The 18,156-nt window shown below is 40.8% G+C and overlaps 2 protein-coding genes across 3 annotated transcripts in view; one reads left to right on the top strand and one right to left on the bottom strand.

Moving 5' to 3' along the window:
* wwc1 (WW and C2 domain containing 1) overlaps positions 1–18,156 on the bottom strand; it is a 389,372-nt gene that overhangs the window by 212,423 nt on the left and 158,793 nt on the right. The gene's annotated exons all lie outside the window — the stretch shown is intronic.
* The window catches only part of si:dkeyp-23e4.3 (rho GTPase-activating protein 7), a 274,613-nt gene that overhangs the window by 231,624 nt on the left and 24,833 nt on the right, over positions 1–18,156 (top strand). For both annotated transcript variants that reach the window (XM_028812930.2, XM_028812931.2), the window contains exons 2-6: positions 1,576–1,647; positions 2,214–2,295; positions 7,170–7,233; positions 9,484–10,856; positions 17,013–17,183. In XM_028812930.2, coding sequence (XP_028668763.1) covers positions 1,576–1,647; positions 2,214–2,295; positions 7,170–7,233; positions 9,484–10,856; positions 17,013–17,183 — 1,762 coding nt within the window. The remainder of the gene's footprint in view (positions 1–1,575; positions 1,648–2,213; positions 2,296–7,169; positions 7,234–9,483; positions 10,857–17,012; positions 17,184–18,156) is intronic.

Here is an 18,156-nt window from a genome sequence, read left to right as displayed (position 1 = left end):
ACATAACAATATTTACAATACATAATACCAAAAACCACAACACAAACAACAATTAAAGGAAAACAAACTTCAACATAAAAATTAATTCTTCTTTTGTTTTCATAATGCCGAATTTTATTACCATTTTACTTTCACTTTTTTCCACTAATGCCACCGCCATTCTTGGCTGTTACAGTGAAAATGTGAGGTCAGATTTTAGAGTTGAGTCCTTGGAAGTCACACCAATGACGTCACGGATACGACGAACAGATATAAACCCGTGTCATGGAGCCTTCTGTTTGTGGATACTAGATAGATAGATAGATAGATAGATAGATAGATAGATAGATAGACAGACAGACAGACAGACAGACAGACAGACAGACAGACAGACAGACAGACAGACAGACAGACAGACAGACAGACAGACAGATAGACAGACAGACAGACAGACAGACAGACAGACAGATAGATAGATAGATAGATAGATAGATAGATAGATAGATAGATAGATAGATAGATAGATAGATAGATAGATAGATAGATAGATAGATAGATAGATAGATAGACAGACAGACAGACAGACAGATAGACAGACAGACAGACAGACAGACAGACAGACAGACAGACAGACAGACAGCTAGCTAGCTAGCTAGCTTTATTAATCCCAAGGGGAAATTCACATACTCATTTATTATTATTAAGATTCTTGCACTCTTATTAATTTTGAGCCTTGGCTTCTCTTTGACCTTCGTTTCTGGCGTTCCTCTGAACTGACTGGCAGGACGTGGGTTCACATCCCACTTGTGACACTTGTGTGACCATGGGCAAGTCACTTCACCTGCCTGTACTCCAACTGGAAAATCAAAAGAAATGGAACTAATTGTGATCATAAACGTTGTAAGTGACTCTGGATAAAGGCGTCATCCTAATAACAATTGTCAATTGATTTTGACCTTTGCTCAGGTTAGACCCCAATTCATTTGGATTCCTCCTCTTAAAATATATAGTGGGACCCTCTTTCAAAGGATGTCAGACCAGTCAATGACATGTGCCACTGTAAATAAGACCCTATCTGGGGTGTGTGTACTGTTTGTGTGTGTATATGAGTGGACAGGTCTGGCCCACCAGGACTCTGAGTTGGGTTAAGCGGACTTGTTTTATTTTTCTCAGCCCTGTTCACTGTTGACTTTTACTACCTACTTGACAATCATATTTACTCCCAGAAGCATGAAAAGGGGCACACAGAGACAATTTAGGGGTGTCACTGAAATGATTTGGTGGATTCCATTATTATTAACCCCATGGCACAACATTTAAATTGGGGTCTTCCTTGAGGATCGAGGATTATGTCTGTGGCCCAAAGAAGGGTAATAGAGGCCTTTGGGTCAAACCTTGAGTTACTGTTCTGGACACAAGAAAAGATTGATCCAGGCAAAAACGTACAATTTTATACGCAGTAATCTAAGGTGAGACCAGAATCACCCACTGTATAAATAGAATACATACTTTGCTTTACTATACAGGTCATGAAAGTGAAAGAGTGAATGTGTGGCATTATCTTGTATGACCTTTTTTGTTTTCTTCTCCATTTAGAAATCGAAGCAAAGGAAGCCTGCGACTGGCTAAGAGCAGCTGGATTCCCACAATATTCCCAGTTATTTGAAGGTACGCCTGCAGAACCAAAATGTGACAAAGCCTACACAATAAGTTGCTTATCTACAGTAGAAGCTGCTGTTCTTTACTTCTGAAATCTTGACGTTTGTGTGTGTGTGTGACTTCATACAGAACAGGAGTATATTTGGAGAGGATCTCTTGGGGCTTTTAGCAAACACGGGATAGAAAACGGACTCGTCCAGCCAGTGAGAACAAAATGTGCACAGCTCTTGGCAGAGAGGAAATCCCGAGCACATGTGAGCCCTTCTCGAAGTCCGTGGTTTCTTGATGCTTACATGGATGCTGCTTTTTGAGGAAGCTCAGTAATGTCAGCTTTGCACAGCACACCTCTAGAGTAGGACACAGACAGATTGTAGCATCATCAAATACTTTGGAGATTTTATAGTGTTTCTCACTGAGAACACATTTTAAAAGCGTGTTGCATAAACTGTAGGACAGTTTGGACATGTTTGCAAATGGCATTGTAGTGCTTTCCAGTGATGTGAAGTGCAGGGTCATGGTGTTGATTCAAAATGGACCTTTTTGTAAATGTTTCTCTTCTTTTTCTTTTTTCTTAGACTCCCAGTTTCCAATAAACATTGATCTTGTGAAAACGGATCATGCATTTCTGGACAGGGACGCCATCGATTCCTTGTGCAGGTAAATCCTAATCCCAATCTCACCTATTTTTTCAGGCAGTTCAAGCAAACGTTTCTGCTGAATTCTCTTGTCCTGTGCTTGAGATTTGTTGGTAGCACAGTTTCTGAATATAATAGTTTTGTTTTATTCTAACAAATTCTGCTACTGATAATGTAAAAGTAACGTCACCAATGGTGTCTCAAATGTTGTAAACCACCTTGGATGAGGACATTGGCCAAATAACAAGGAATGATAACAGTGTAACTTGTTATTGTTATTATTATTATTATTACTAATTTGCCTCACCCAATCATTTCATTATACAATCACCGGGTGACTGACTCTGTCACAACTATATTGACTTTATTATTACTATTATTATTTTACCCAAGGCAACTCACAAGATCACGATACATTACAATTGCTTACATTTTTATATTTTACTTGACACGTGGAGCACAGGCAGATCAGTGACTTGTGGCTTTTTGCACAGGAATTAAAACAGTAAGCATGTCTGATAAAAGGGACATCACATAAGTGTCAGCCTATATTGCAGCTAAAAAAATATTTACATTGGTATCAGGTCTGACGTCAAATTTATCACAGTAAAGAGACCACGGTTCACGCTCTGGGTCATCCCTGCATGGAGTTGGCATGTTCTCGCCCAGTGTCTGTGTGGGTGTCCGCCAACAGTCCAAAGACCTGCAGCTTATTTGAACTGGCGATGCTAAATTGGCTCTGGTGTGTGGTTGCCCTGTGATGGACTGGCACCCCGTCCAGTGTTTGTTCCTGCCATGCCCCCTTTGCTAGCTGGGATAGGCTCCTGCCCCCAAGAGACCCTGGTCTGGATTAAGCGGGTTGGATACTAGGCGAATAAGATGAGACATTAGTATGTGCCACAGAAACAAGACTGCTCACTGAATGGTGCTGCTTACGGAGTAAAAAAGGCTGTGTGGCCATTTTACATCATGTATGCCAGGGGTGTCAAACTCCGGGCCTGAAGGGCCACAGGGGCTGCAGGTTTTCATTCTAACCATTAACCTAATCAGTGACCCATTTTCACTGCTAATTAACTTATTTTCTCTTCATTTTAATAGGCCTGTTTTTAAAGATTCAGTCCTTCCTTCATTAAATAAGAGCCAAACAGAAATGAGACGAGAAACAAGCTAAATTGTTTCACAGTTTCTTACTGACTAGGGGGCTCTGCCCCCTGCTCACTTCGCTCGCCAACCCCTGGTGTTGGGAATGACAAAGAGCGTGATGTATGAATGAGATATAGAATAGTGTGACGGTGTAGATGATGCAAATAGAAAGCAAACAATAAAGTGTGTGGCACAGTGTAAAGGTTTATTTGAAAATTTCTTTGTACACGCCGTTTAAGTGTAAAAGGTAATTCCAGCTCAGAACTTGTAAGGTCATTTAAGATGGTTATTGTTGTGATCAGAGTCAAGTTTGTCAGAGCTTAGAAAGAGTTGTGTCTTTCCAGGAAGTAATGGAATGACTTGGGTATTTATGTTTTCCACATTAATATTTTTTGGACATAATATAGTGCGTTGTGTTAAAAAAGGGCATTTGGTCTAATGAGATTGCTGTTCCAAATCTCTCTGTAACTAAGTCGTCGCAGATAAAGGCTTGAGGAATTGTAATAATATGTGGCTGAAGTCCATCTGTATTGGTGAGTGTACCATCTCTCAGTTGTAATAAGCAATTGTTATGATCTGGTTCTGGACATCGTATCTTTTTTACTAACTGTATCTTTTGAAAGCAATGCCAATTGTCTGCGTATTTTAAGGTGCACTGAACAATAGCTGAGTGCATGGCATCTGGAAGAATAGCTAAGCACTGTCTAAAATCTCCTCCTCATAAAAGTACCTTTCCTCCAAATCGAATATTATTATTCATAAACGTTTGTTCATGCCATTGAACATTCATCAATAAACATTTTTTCAAGACGGATGTCACATGCAGTGCCACTGTTAATGTTCATAGTGGATTCCGATTTGTAGGATCTAATGTAGTTGATAAAGATTTCACTTTCAGGTACATCGTCAGTTATAAGCCTCTGTAGATATTCAGTATATGAATGTAAAGAAGGCAGTCTAATTTGACCCTTTTGACAACGTGTAAATGTATAACTTGTATTGCCAGTTGTTTCTTCAGGGAAGTGAACTGAATGACAATGATTGCAAATGACATTCATTAATCCGAATGAATTTTCCTGGTGTATGTTTTGCTTGTGCCGTTTGAGAGGCGCGTTGTTGCATGTGTAGTATTTGGGACGTGTTGTTTTGGAGCTGTAATCGATTTGCCTGTGCTGTGTGAGAAGCCCGTTGTAGCCTTCGCTGCCATCAACGTATGTCTGAGACGGGAGGTGTTTCGTTTTGAATCCGTGCCTGTTGCGATGCAGCACTTTGATTGATAGTTTGCGTCATGTGGATCTAGGATGTAGATTTGTGCATATTAAATGAAGTATTGTAGGATGTAATGCAGTTCATAAAGTTTTTACTTTTAGGTACATCGTTAGTTAGAAGCTTTAGTTGAGCTTTGCGTTTTTGGAGTCGAGTCATTTTTTCTTTTAGAAATATGGATAAGTAATAAGGAGTATTGCACTCACTGTTAATATGGAGCCTTTTCTGCGGTTGAATGGTTAATAGTGCTTTATTGTAAGGAGATCCACCAATGCTGACAACTATGCTGTCTAGTGTGAAGGTGTTGATGTTCACTTTAGAATATGTGGCTTTGGGTGTCACTTCTTATGGATGTGTGTGTGTGGGGGGGGGGGGGGTTGAGGATTGTTGTCGCGCGAGCGTCTTCTTTCTTTTTGTGTTCCTGTGTCTTGTTGAATCCCCCTATTTGTGTGTGTCCCGTCCCTTGCTTGTAGGGTCTGTGGGGTGGTTTTGTGTTCTTTTTTTTGTGTTCCATGGGCTTGTTGAATCCCCCTCTTGGTGTGTGTCCCGTCCGGTGCCTGTGGGGGGGGGGGGGGGTGTGCCTTGCTGTTGTGCGCAAGCGTCTTTTTTTTTTTTTGGGTCTAGTTTCGTGTGCAATGTGTTTCGTGCTTTGCCTGCGTTTCCTCATTTCTCCATTTTTCCTGTGCTCACTCCTTTTTTCTGTGGTCTTGTCCGCCTCTCGCGGCCCCTCATCCGCCTCTCTCGCCCTCTTTCGTCCGCCTTTCTCGGCTCCTCAGCCGACTCTCGCGGACTCTTTTTGCGCCTGCGCAGTACGTCTTTTTGCAGCTACGGCCCATTGCCGGATGTGCCTGCGTCCATCATCCGGTTTAGCATTCTCGGTTAGTAATATGGATAAGCAAATTCTTGTTGTTAATTAAACCCGTTCTTTAATTCCATGGCTTATTGCTGCTCTCGATTCTGCCACAGCAGACATTTCCAAAACTGTTGATTTCCTCCTTTTTCTACGAGCACCATCAAAATGTTTTGGTGACCTGAGCAGATCAGCCTTATGAGAACTTCACCACTTTTTATTTAAAGATACTTTGTGATGGGCGCAGGAGAGCTGCATATGTGGCGGCTCATTTTGTGTCTCATTGTTGTTCGGCTGCTAATTAAGGAAAACGAAACAACTAAGGGGTCTGAGTCAAGTTAATTAAAACTTAAGGCAAAAGAAGTTAAATAGCAGAAAAAAAACAGGTCACTAATTAAGAAAATGGTTAGAATGAAAACCTGCAGCCACTGCGGCCCTCTAGGCCTGGAGCTCGACACCCCTGATGTATGCCATCAACAAGAAAACAGCAACGTGCAATTCTGAGTGTGACTGGAGTAAGGTAGAAAAATATAATATGAGCTGAGTCGTCTAAAAGAACACCAAATGGACAAGCACTCTGCTTACTTTAAGCGGCAGTGAAGAAAACCACCGCAGCCCACCGGTCTGTCATGAGCTGAGCTGTTCTTTACATTCTGTCCATCCGACTCTCTTACTTTCTGGTCTGCAGTGCGCAATGAAGCAACTGACAAGACAAAAAAAACAGAATTGGTAAACATCAAAAATTTAAAGCTAAGCAAAAAAATGAAATAATTCATTGTTCATTTAAGTCATTATTATTATTATTATTTTTTTTACAGAAACTTTATTGAAATATGCAAAGAAGCAAAATTTAGACAAAAATCCATCCATCATCCAACCCGCTATATCCCAACTACAGGGTCATGGGGGTCTGCTGGAGCCAATCCCAGCCTGTACAGGGCGCAAGGCAGGAACAAATCCCGGGCAGGGTGCCAGCCCACAGCAGGTCACACACACACACACACACACCCACTAGGGACAATTTAGGATCGCCAATGCACCTAACCTGCATGTCTTTGGACTGTGGGAGGAAACCCACGCAGGGAGGACCCAGGAAGTGAACGCAGGTCTCCTAACTGCGAGGCAGCAGCGCTACCACTGCGCCTCAGACAAAAATAATAGGGCAATTAGATAATCATCACATTTCTCTTTAGAAATTAGGATTTGTTTCTTTCATCCATCTTACACATTTCAGATTTCTCTGTGCATTTCTGCCATTTGCTATTCACACAGACCAGCTATAGTTTTCTTTTATTCACAAGACTCAAACAATGCTATGCCTACTAGCTTACTTTGCTGCAAACCTTTCTCCTCCCTGGAAATTTTAGAATAAAAAAAGGATTGTGGTCTCAAAATTGCTTACATACCCGATGGTTGGAAACCCAACATTAAAAGCTTTTACAAATGGCTTTGAACTGGCGGGATTCAAATGTGTGTTTTACCTCCATGTCCATCCAACTGGTTTGCAATGAGCAAAAATGGAGAAGACGTTTTGGAGACCAGTAGAGAAAACATCAGGCCCACATACTGCCATCTGAGTCACCTGGGCGTGGGCAGGACAAATGTTAACCAAATATTGCTTTCCTTTTTTATTATAGGAGACTGAACACTTTAAACAAATGTGTGGAAATGAAGCTTGAGATTGGTCGGCAAAGGAGAAAGGTAAATAATCCTGAAAATGTAGTGAAGAATACAGTAATCCCTCCTCCATCGCGGGGGTTGCGTTCCAGAGCCACCCGCGAAATAAGAATATCCGCGAAGTAGAAACCATATGTTTATATGGTTATTTTTAGAATGTCATGCTTGGGTCACAGATTTGCGCAGAAACACAGGAGGTTGTAGAGAGACAGGAACGTTATTCAAACACTGCAAACAAACATTTGTCTCTTTTTCAAAAGTTTAAACTGTGCTCCATGACAAGACAGAGATGACAGTTCTGTCTCACAATTAAAAGAATGCAAACATATCTTCCTTTTCAAAGGAGTGCAAAGCAAGCAGTCAAAAAAAAAATCAATACGGCTTTTTGGCTTTTAAGTATGCGAAGCACCACCGGTACAAAGCTGTTGAAGGCGGCAGCTCACACCCCCTCTATCAGGAGCAGGAAGACAGAGAGAGAGAGATAGAGAGAGATAGCGAGAGACAGATAAAAAAAATCAATACGTGCCCTTTGAGCTTTTAAGTATGCGAAGCTCCGTGCAGCATGTCCTTCAGGAAGCAGCTGCACACAGCCCCCCTGCTCACACCCCCCTACGTCAGCGCAAGAGAGAGAGAGAGAGAGAAAGTAAGCTGGGTAGCTTCTCAGCCATCTGCCAATAGCGTCCCTTGTATGAAATCAACTGGGCAAACCAACTGAGGAAGCATGTACCAGAAATTAAAAGACCCATTGTCCGCAGAAACCCGCGAAGCAGCGAAAAATCCGCGATATATATTTAAATATGCTTACATATAAAATCCGCGATGGAGTGAAGCCGCGAAAGGCGAAGCGCGATATAGCGAGGGATCACTGTATATTGTTTTTTTAAATGTATTTTGTCTTGTTTTCAAGAAGCAGAACATTACAATGGCATGCTACTCAGTTAAATAAATGTTAACTTAACAGATACAACCATTGGCTTCAAAAACAAATGGAATAGAGCACAACAAGATTCTACGAAAAGTTCTACTTTCTATTATGACATGTCTGTGTCTTCTTTCTCCAGCATGACCATATACTGTACCCCAAACTCAGACGTTGGGTGAGCCCCCTTAAACAAACACCTTAGTGGCTCAGTTGACTGCTCAATCAAGGGGTTGCCTCGAAAGCCTTCAGGCTGACAGAGTGTTGCCCACTGCAATCAGACCCATTTAAGCAAGTAGTGTGGTGCATTGGTTAAGGCCTTGGACCTCAAACCCTAAGGTTGAGGGTTCAAATCCCAGTGCTGACTCTGTGTGACCCTGAGAATGTCACATGACCTGCCGTGCTCCAATTGGAAAGAGAAAAGAAAAGTAACCAACTGTATCTCAAATGTTGTTAGTCGCCTTCTGCCAAATAAGTAAATGTAGGCCGCCTGGTGCCTTGGATTGCATTTCTTCTGCCTGCCCTGCTTTTTTTAGTAGTTCAAGACCATGGGTCTTAAAGGAGGGCAATAACCAAGAATGCCAGTCATAAACACCCAACACTACTAAACTAAACTAATACGTAAACGTATTCTTATATTAAACCTCTCCCAGTGAGCTGATTCTGATAAATATGCAGATTTAAACAGACTTCAAATATAAAACTGCAAAAACCCAACATCCCAGAATATACACACATATGCAGTATTTTAATGGCCTGATGAACACACACATATATATTTGTGTTTATTGTTCTCAAAAATAATAGACAACCAATGAATTTCAGTCAACAGGATTTTCAGCCAATAGAAAGCCAACCACCGTGAATACTATTGAGACAGTCTATTAACGATAAGACTGGGATGTCCTGTCAGAGTTCTATTATTCCTGATGATTCCTATTGTTAGGTTTATTTCATTTTAAAATAATAGAAATCAAACAATACTGAAAGCACCTGTGCTGTTAAGACGTTTAACAAGTGCTTATTATTATTGACTGGGGCACAGAAAGTTGTTAGTTGTTAATTAAATAAACAAAAGATAAATATAAATTATGAATCTAAAAAAAATAATCATTCACTAAAAGAGAGATTTAAAGTCAGGTCAAGTCTTTTTTCTTTAAACATTTTATTAATTTTATTAAAATCAAATAAGTCAAGTTTTTATTTTAACATCTTTCTGACTGGCCATTTTTATGCACTGTATGAAGTGTATGGCATTTTATTATTTTTGAGGTTCTGAATAAGCTATAGGGATTCAACTCTGATTTTCACTGTCCATCTAAATAATGTCCACCCCATGTTTGTTCTTTTTTCAGAGTGATGAATCAGAAGATGAGGACCCATGTGCAATCAGCACAAAGTGGACTTTTGAAAGACACAGCCGGAGGTGGTCACGTTTGGACGGCTTAGATTTCTCTCAGGCCGATGATTTTTTCACTGGTGTAAGCCCAGAGAGCTCCTGCCTGAAGAACGCAGACAGTGAAGATGCAGCCTTTTCGGACAGTGGGGAAAAGCATGAGGTGTGCTCCTTGCATAGCTCAAGTAGCACTGACAGTGATGGCCTCAGTGTCCCCAAGGCCAGTGAGGATTTAGAAAACAGCAGGAGCTCTTCAAGGAACTCCTCGATCAAAGCCACATCTCCAAATACTTCCTTTAGTGGACCACCCTCCCCGAATGACCTTCTCGTTTCTGGAGGGGAAGACAAAGTTTGTGACAAGCCAGTTAAAAAAAGGGGAAAGAGTTTGCTGAAGAAAATGGAAAAGCTGCGTATGAGGAGCTCAAGCCTGAGGAGGCCTTCACATGTCAAGGGGAGATTGCTGATCAGTGGGCCAGTTTTACAGGAAGGCTTTGATGAAGAGAAGCTAAAACGCTTTAATTGTGTGGATATTTCAGAACTTCAGGATGACAGCAGAGGTAATTTTTCCTTCCCACCATCCTGTAGCAGCAGCAGCCCTTCAGAAAGCAGCAGTGTGGTTAGCACGCCCAGCCCAGAAATTCGCATCCGGAGCCTTGGGAAGCGGGTTGGCATAAATAAAGAAGCAATGGCCGACAGTTTGTCAAATGGAAACGAGCAAAGCTATGAAAGTGAAAAACTCATACAAGACAAATTGATGTTTCAGGTCCCACATGGACATAAACCTGGAACATTCCCGAAAGCTCTAACTCATAATGTTTTGTCCCCCATAGACAACACATCTGTAAACTGGAGAACTGGTAGCTTTCATGGCTACAGAGGGGGCAGGTCAAGGACTAATGCCTTAAAAGACCACGAGCCAGTCTCTAGCCCCTTGGCAACTGTAGACAACCGAATCAGTATTTATGACAACGTCCCAGGCGTCCATGTTCATCATACAAAAACGGAGCTGCCAGCAGGAATAGAAGACGATGACGTCTTTTCAGAGCTGGATGATGTCATGGAACGCATCAATGGACTTCAGCAGTTAGTCAGTCAGTGGACAGAGAAAATGTCTGACGATGGGGACTCGGATTTTGCTAATGACTCCACATCCCCATGCCCATCATCCCCTAATGAAATTCATCTCGAAATCAATCAGCATCTGGAAAATGATCACATAGGCTCAGAAATGGACGTGGACAATTTGGACAAAAGTTCCCTTGAGCTTGGGTCCGCAGAACTTGATTTCCTAAGGGATTCTGGTGTTGGATCATCTCTAACACACCCAAACAGGTAAGCCATGACTACGACTTGAAAGTTCTGGTTTTGTTTCTTTGAAAAAGTTCTTAGGAATAACAGAAAAGAAGACTGCTTACATTTTAACGACCTTACAGGAGATGAACTCCTAAAGAAGCTGAATTTCTATTATATTTTATACTTCTAATTTATTCATATAAATGTGCCTCGCATGACTTGTGACTAACATAAAGAAAACACAATCAAGCAGGTCAGCATGATGGAGTACATCACCAGTCACATACTTGCCTTCTTCCACACAAGCCTGCCATGAAAACTTTGCTGTCTGTGTTGTATAAAATACCCAAGCGCCATACTCGAGTAAAAGTAGAGGTAGCTATCTGGAAAGTGACTCGAGTAAAAAGTACATTTTGCCCATGAGAAAACTACTCAAGTCAAAAGGTGTACTTAAGTATCAAAAGAACAATCTCTCACTGTCTTTAATATCTCTCTATTATAAAAAAAAAAAAATCTTGCGACGATACAAGACTTTTTTTCCTGCGACGAGACGTGATCTTTTGAAGAGAGATAGAGAGACACTTTCACGTCCCGCGAGACGGTCAAGTCACGTCATTCTTACAATCTTTAGAAAGCAAGTCCTGTGATACACATGCAGAGCAGGTTAGAGATAATGGAAGTAGGAAAATTCGAAAGTCTCCAAAACATGATAGTAAAGATCACATTAGTGCGAACAGAAACAATGGAACAGCAAAAAGAGATTGAATATATTGTTAGGATTTATACTTTAAGTCGGAGACTTGTAGATCGTCTAATTCATGTTGACATCAAGGAAAAGTAGTGTTTCTTCCCAGTGAAGAGTTGCATCTACGAGAATTAAAAGATTGGTTGTTTGGTGAAAGTGAAAATTTTAAGCACCGTGGGACAAGACTTTATGCAAAGAGATTTGGAAAAGTCCTGCCCACATCTAAAACATTTACAACCATGCACTCGGTTCAATCATTTCTCATTTGTGTGAATTTATCATGAATTTGTCAGACACAGTTCGTATAGAGAGAAAGAAACGATATTTACTCATAGGCAGTTATACATTATGTTGTCACGATGTAATTCCAAACACGGAATCAAAATTCAATGCAATCTTGATGAAAAGGTAAAAGCGATAAGAGATTGAATATATGGACAGAGGTGAAATGACAGAAGTATGTAGATATTGTTTGGGTTTAAACTTGTAGATTGTCTACTTCGTGTTGCTATCAGGGAAAAGTAGTGTTTCTTCCCAATGAAGAGGCGTATCAGCGAGAATTAAAAGATCTGTTGTTTGGTGAAAGTGAAATCCACATACACGAGTGACAGAGACACAATGTGGCTGGCGCATAGCACAGGGACACTTTCACATCCCGCGAGATGGTCAAGTCACGTCATACAGTATTCCCTCGCTACTTCGCGGTTCACTTTTCGCGGATTCACGACTTCGCGGGTTTTTAAATACAAGTGATTGCCCGCCTATCGCGGAAGTTATGTTCCAGACCCATCAGCAACAGGAGAAAATCCGCGATATAGAAAGACCATATAAATAAACATTTTTATAGTTTAAGCCTTAAAATACCCATCCCACATGCTTTAAACACATGTAAACTTATAAAACACACTTTGTTAACACATATGATATGTGGATGTCGGGCTAAGGATATGAGTAACATCTCACTATTATAAAACATTTTAACTTCACGCAAGATAAGACAGTGAGACAGGAAAATAGGTGATGTACACCTAAAAGCCTGATTGTACAGGCTTTTAAATTATTGACACGCAGAGCGACAAGCAGCACAAAGCCAGCACAAAGTCCACTTCTCCTTAGCGTTCATTCAGCTCCCCACCCCCTTGACAATGCGAAGTGGCAGGAGCGTATTGCGCCTCGGGGGGCGAACGTGCGTTCAGCCCTCACAAACTCCCCACTCCTCCTCCTCCTTCCTAACGCGCAGAGCGACAAGCAGGCATTTTGGCAGAAGCAGCACAAAGTCCATTTCTGCTCTGCTGAGAGTTCAGCTGCCCCCCCTTCACAAAGCGAGTGCAGACACATCGACGTCTGATCGCTGCGTGCAGTGTGCAGTGTTGGTCTGCGGTGTTTAAGAATGCAGAAAGTGTTTAAGAGCATAGGAAGTGTTTATAAGAGCGTGGGAAAGGTTAACAAGAGAGTGAGAAAGGTTTATAAGAGTGTGGGAAGGGTTTATAAAGCCTTAAAATATGTATAAATAATAAAATAAATATAGGTCGCTACTTCATGGATTTTCACCTATCGCGGGGGGCTCTGGAACGTAACTCCCACGATAGGTGAGGGGTTACTGTACTTACAATCTTTAGAAAGCAAGTCCTGTGATACACCTGCAGAGCAGGTTAGAGATAATGGAAGTAGGAACAAAGTTAAAAAAAAAAAATGAGAGTAAAGATGCGTTAGCGCAAACAAACGGAAAATATTACTCAGTGAAATAATGGAAAAGCGAAAAGAGATTGAATAGTGTTAGAGGATGTCTGGGGAGAACAGAGTCAAGGCAGAGAGACAAAAGGAGAGCTGCTGTACAGGCGTTTAAACATTTGAAGCACCGCATGAGATGCAGATCACGCGGCACGGCAGCAGCAGCAATCCAGCAGCTAATCGAGCAAAGAGGGGGTAAAAAAAAAACAACCGTTATTTGTTTCCCATTGTATCACCATTTAAGAGGGGGTTTCGAAGGAGCAACTGCATCTTCTTGGGCTGTGTTCAGCTCCCCTCTTCACAAAGGCGAGCAAAGTGAGCAGGGGGCAAAGCCCTCTAGTAACAAAAAAGAAAAGTTCTTACAAACTTAAAAGAATGTGCGCTAGCTTCTTTTTGTGTGTGAGTCACACAGTGACATCCTATCGATTACGTCCTAATTCAGCAGGGAGGACGCTAGTAGGAGAGCCGTTCAGGCTTCCTCTGCTTTAAGAATGAGCTAATCCGTTCCTGAAAACCCCTTCGTAAAGCGATCACCTACACGCAATTGAATGGAAAACATGTTTAAGCTTTCCTTGGCCCTCCAAAATGACCACTACTTCTATTTAGATAACGTGAACTACATGAAAATGGACCAAATGAGTTAATCGTAACATTAGTCGTCAAAAAAACAATCTCTAATACAGCATTGCTTTTTATTAAATAATGTTTAGTAAAGTACTTTACCTAGACTTCACTTTTAAAGGAATGGCCTTTAGGTTTTTCCTGGGCTTTTCTAACTAGTTCATAATCTCTTTTGGAGCTGTGGAGACCAGGATAATGAGAACAGAAGTGTGAACAACACACGAGACAAGGTGAGTGAAGCACAGCACAAGGCGGCACAAGTGCACCTCACCGCAGCCTGTGTGTCAACCTGACCCCGTCTGACAAGTCCAATCTGAGGACCGCATCTCAACACTGCAGCATTAGAAGTGCAAATAACTTCTGCTGCATTTACATGCTATCAGACAGTAAATATGAATTAAAATCCATTTGAACGCCCTAACAACCTCAGAATTCAGAGTCAGACAATTCAGGAAAAACAAAGCTACACAAATTCTCTTGAGTAGTGACATAATGCCAATCTTTCACCTTAGTCCAGTGTTACCAAACTTTGGGGTCTCCTGATATGTAACAAAATATTTAAAAATAGAAAAAAAACATTAAACAATGTATTGATTAGGAAGTGAATGTCAATATTTCAAAAAGCTGGGGTCGTGAAAAAGCTCAGATTTCAAAATGGGGTCACAAACCTAAAAAGCTTGGGAACCTCTGCCTTAATCAATTGTGTGAAACAAAAAATATAACCTGGTCCATTAGAAATGCCATTTTTATAGTTTAATTGTGCATCACTTTGCTCCAAATACAATTAATACATTTAGTTTGCTCTTTATTTTTTCATGAAAAAAAAATACAGCTTACGTTTAATTGCTTGTTTTTTACACATCAAGTAACAAATCAACAGTGACCGTGCATTTCTCCAAAAAGTCCAATTGGAAATTCACGTGAATGTAACGAAAGTGGAAAGGTGAAGCATCACAAATTGGAGTTAAAAAAAAAAAACGCAATAGCACATCAACACATAGATAGATAGAATGAGACTGGGATTTCATGTTATCAATGCCCAGTCCTGCCCCAAACATCCAGTCCCGCCCCAAACATCCAGCCCCGCCTAGTTCTGGGCTAGGTGTAGCTGGAATGACTGTGTAGATTAGGGGTGTCGAACTCCAGGCCTGGAGGGCCGCAGTGGCTGCAGGTTTTCATTCTAACTCTTTTCCTAAGCAATGACCAGTTTTCACTGCTAATTAACTTCTTTTTCCCTTCATTTCAGTAGCCCTGTTTTTAAGAATTCAGTCCTCTGAATTGATTTGTTTCTTCATTAAATGGCAGCCAAACAGAAATGAGACATGAAACGAGCCAACAGATGACCAGCTAAACTGGGATTTCAAACTCCAACCAATTTCACTCCAAACAGTTTCTTAATGAGAAGCTGATTCTTGCTCTTAATTAAGCCCGTTATTTAATTCAATGGCTTTTTGCTGCTCTCATTCTGCCACAGCAGATATTTCCAAATTTGTCGATTTTTTTCTGTTTTTTTCTATGAACACCGTCAAAATGTTTTGGTGACCTGAGAGATCAACCTTACTGAGACCTTCACCTTTCTTTATTTTCAGATATTGTGTGATGGGCACAGGTGAGCTGCTCATATGGTGGCTTGTTTGGCTACTAATTAAGGAAAAAGAGACAATTAAGGGGCCTGAGTCAAGTTAATTAAAACTAAAGCAAAAGAAGTTAATTAGCAGTAAAAACGGCTTACTAATGAAGATGGTTACAATGAAAACATGCAGCCACTGCGGCCCTCGAGGACCGGAGTCCGACACCTGTGATGATTGGATGTTAGCGCCAACAGTGCCTATTTAAATATTGTCCCAGATTCTTCTTATATGAAAATTTTCTTAAATTGAGAAAAGCCCATATTTTATGTAATTGAGTGAAACACTGTGAGCATTTTTGTAGCCTTTTTGTTTTCTGGTTTAATATTGCAGTAACAAAGTGTCGAGCAAAGTATATTAGAGAAAATGTAACCTGGTGCATTAGAAAATATAGTGAAGTAAAATTTAACTACCGTATATACTCGCATTTGAGTATATTTTACCGTATAATTTCCAGTATTTTATAATGTCGGTCATATAAGTCGAATGTAGAAAACTGCCGCTATTGGTCCAAGAGATTATGATATGCTAACACCCACCAGAGAGAGTAACCACGGAGCACACAGCCTTTATTTCTATGAATTGTGCCTACGTGACCACACGGTAATACCCGAACTATTCCGAAGCAACGTTTGCACTAATTTGTGTTTTTTGTGTCTCACACCTTCATACACCTTTATCATAAGAGCATCTCTTATCTACGATGGAGCGTTCGATCAGAAGAAAATATGAAGCTGGTTTTAAATTAAAAGTCGTTGAAGTGGTGAAAGAAATTGGTAACTGCGCTGCTGCAACAAAATTTGACTCGTCTGAGAAACTGGTGTGAGATTGGAGGAGGCAAGAAGATGTAAAAAACAAAAATGTAACTGTCGTATTTTTAACGGGCGTATAAGTCGGGATCTGATTTTATGATTGATTTTATGGGTTTCAAGACCCGACTTATATTTCCTATCTACTGTATATACCCACGTATAACACTCAAGAAAAGTAGAAATATTCTCAAAATATACTCATGCTCTCATCACAGGGAACCAATGCTCATCATCCTAGCATCGAGGTGCAGGGACCAAGTTATGAACCAACTCTAGATAAAATCGATAGAACAGCCCCATCATATAAAAAGTCACAATCACCCATATATGCCTTCAAGATAACACTACCTGAGGGGTAATTGTGTCCAATGGTGGAGTCGTGTCTGGACTCAGGTGTGGTTGTTGTTGGAAAACATGGCAACAACGCTGACTAGGAAAAGAAAATTAATTGTCTGACATTGCAACATAAATTAAACACAATTTAAAATGAAATTGTTTAAACAACTAAATTTCCATAAAACTTTCTTCATTGAAAAATACAACACCAATACAACATTCTCCAACCAGCTAAATCCAATTTAGAATCATGGGGCCAGTGATTATAAATCAGACGTGGTTGACTGATGGAATGAATTTATTGTAAATGTTTTTATTTCAGGCAGCAGAAGTTACACTGGTTGAGTGAGCAAAGTCTGCACGGAGAGACGTCCGGCCTAAGCATTGACAGCCAGACGGCGGCCCAGCTCAATCTGCTGCAGAAGCTGGCTTTGCTAAAACTCACCGCCCTGATGGACAGATACTCCCCCTCCAGCAAACAAGGCTGGAACTGGTAAGGACGTGTCTTTGGAGAGAAGGGTCATGTTGTCAAAGGTGTGTACCTGCTAGTGGGACAGCAGTGTGTGGTGATCTTCCACTCTACATTAATAAATCTCCGCCATCTCATATGGGTTTCCATTTGTCATTAACTATATATGACCTAACCATGTCATTACCTGGAGTCTTCCCGGCTTCTAAAAATAATTAAAACTTCATTTTGTGGGATTCAGAAGTCAAAGAATCTGATTGTCACATTGTTTTATTGTATCTGATGCATTTTTAATGGCATTTAAAAAACAATATGTTCTCCCGTGACATCTTATTTTCATTGTACGTACTGCCATGTTCAGTACCCGTAGTTAGGGACACGTTCGCAGCTTTCTTGGTGAAGTCTCCTAGAAGGCGCTCTGAGTGACATCATCAGCGCAATGACTCCTAAGCCAGCGATACGGGTCATTCGTGTCCAAGTTGGTGGATGCAGCCTTATACCTAGCATGTGTTGTATGCCCTTTTTGACTCATCACTTACCTTTGAGCCTCATAAAAGCTTACTCATCAAAAATGTGTATTATAGCCTATCACCCGACTTCTCCCATTATTAAATAAAAAAACAAGCAGAAACTCTTGTGCATGATTTCATGACGTCTCGCCTCTACCATTGTACCACCCTGTCATAACACTCTTGAGACCAGTGTTTCTCAACCACAAAAGTGGGTCGCAAGTTGTCTATATCGGTAGTGGGTACACCCCCGATCATCACATTTGATTTATCGAGGGGAATCCCCCCTTCTTAGTGGACCACAAAGACACTTATATGAGAAAAAGTGAGTCACGACCCCAGAATGTTGAGAAACGCTGCTCTAGAACCACGGTTTTCAAACTTTTTTCAACAAGTACCACTCCGCGAAGACCAGTAAACTGATGTACCACTGTCAATGAATCGTTAATTTACGGCCATGTTGTTTTGAAGAAAAAGTCACTATAATC

Source organism: Erpetoichthys calabaricus, chromosome 11 (assembly GCF_900747795.2).
Source record: "Erpetoichthys calabaricus chromosome 11, fErpCal1.3, whole genome shotgun sequence".
Classification (NCBI taxonomy): Eukaryota; Metazoa; Chordata; class Cladistia; order Polypteriformes; family Polypteridae; genus Erpetoichthys; species Erpetoichthys calabaricus.
This window is presented reverse-complemented; position numbering and strand designations above follow the sequence as displayed.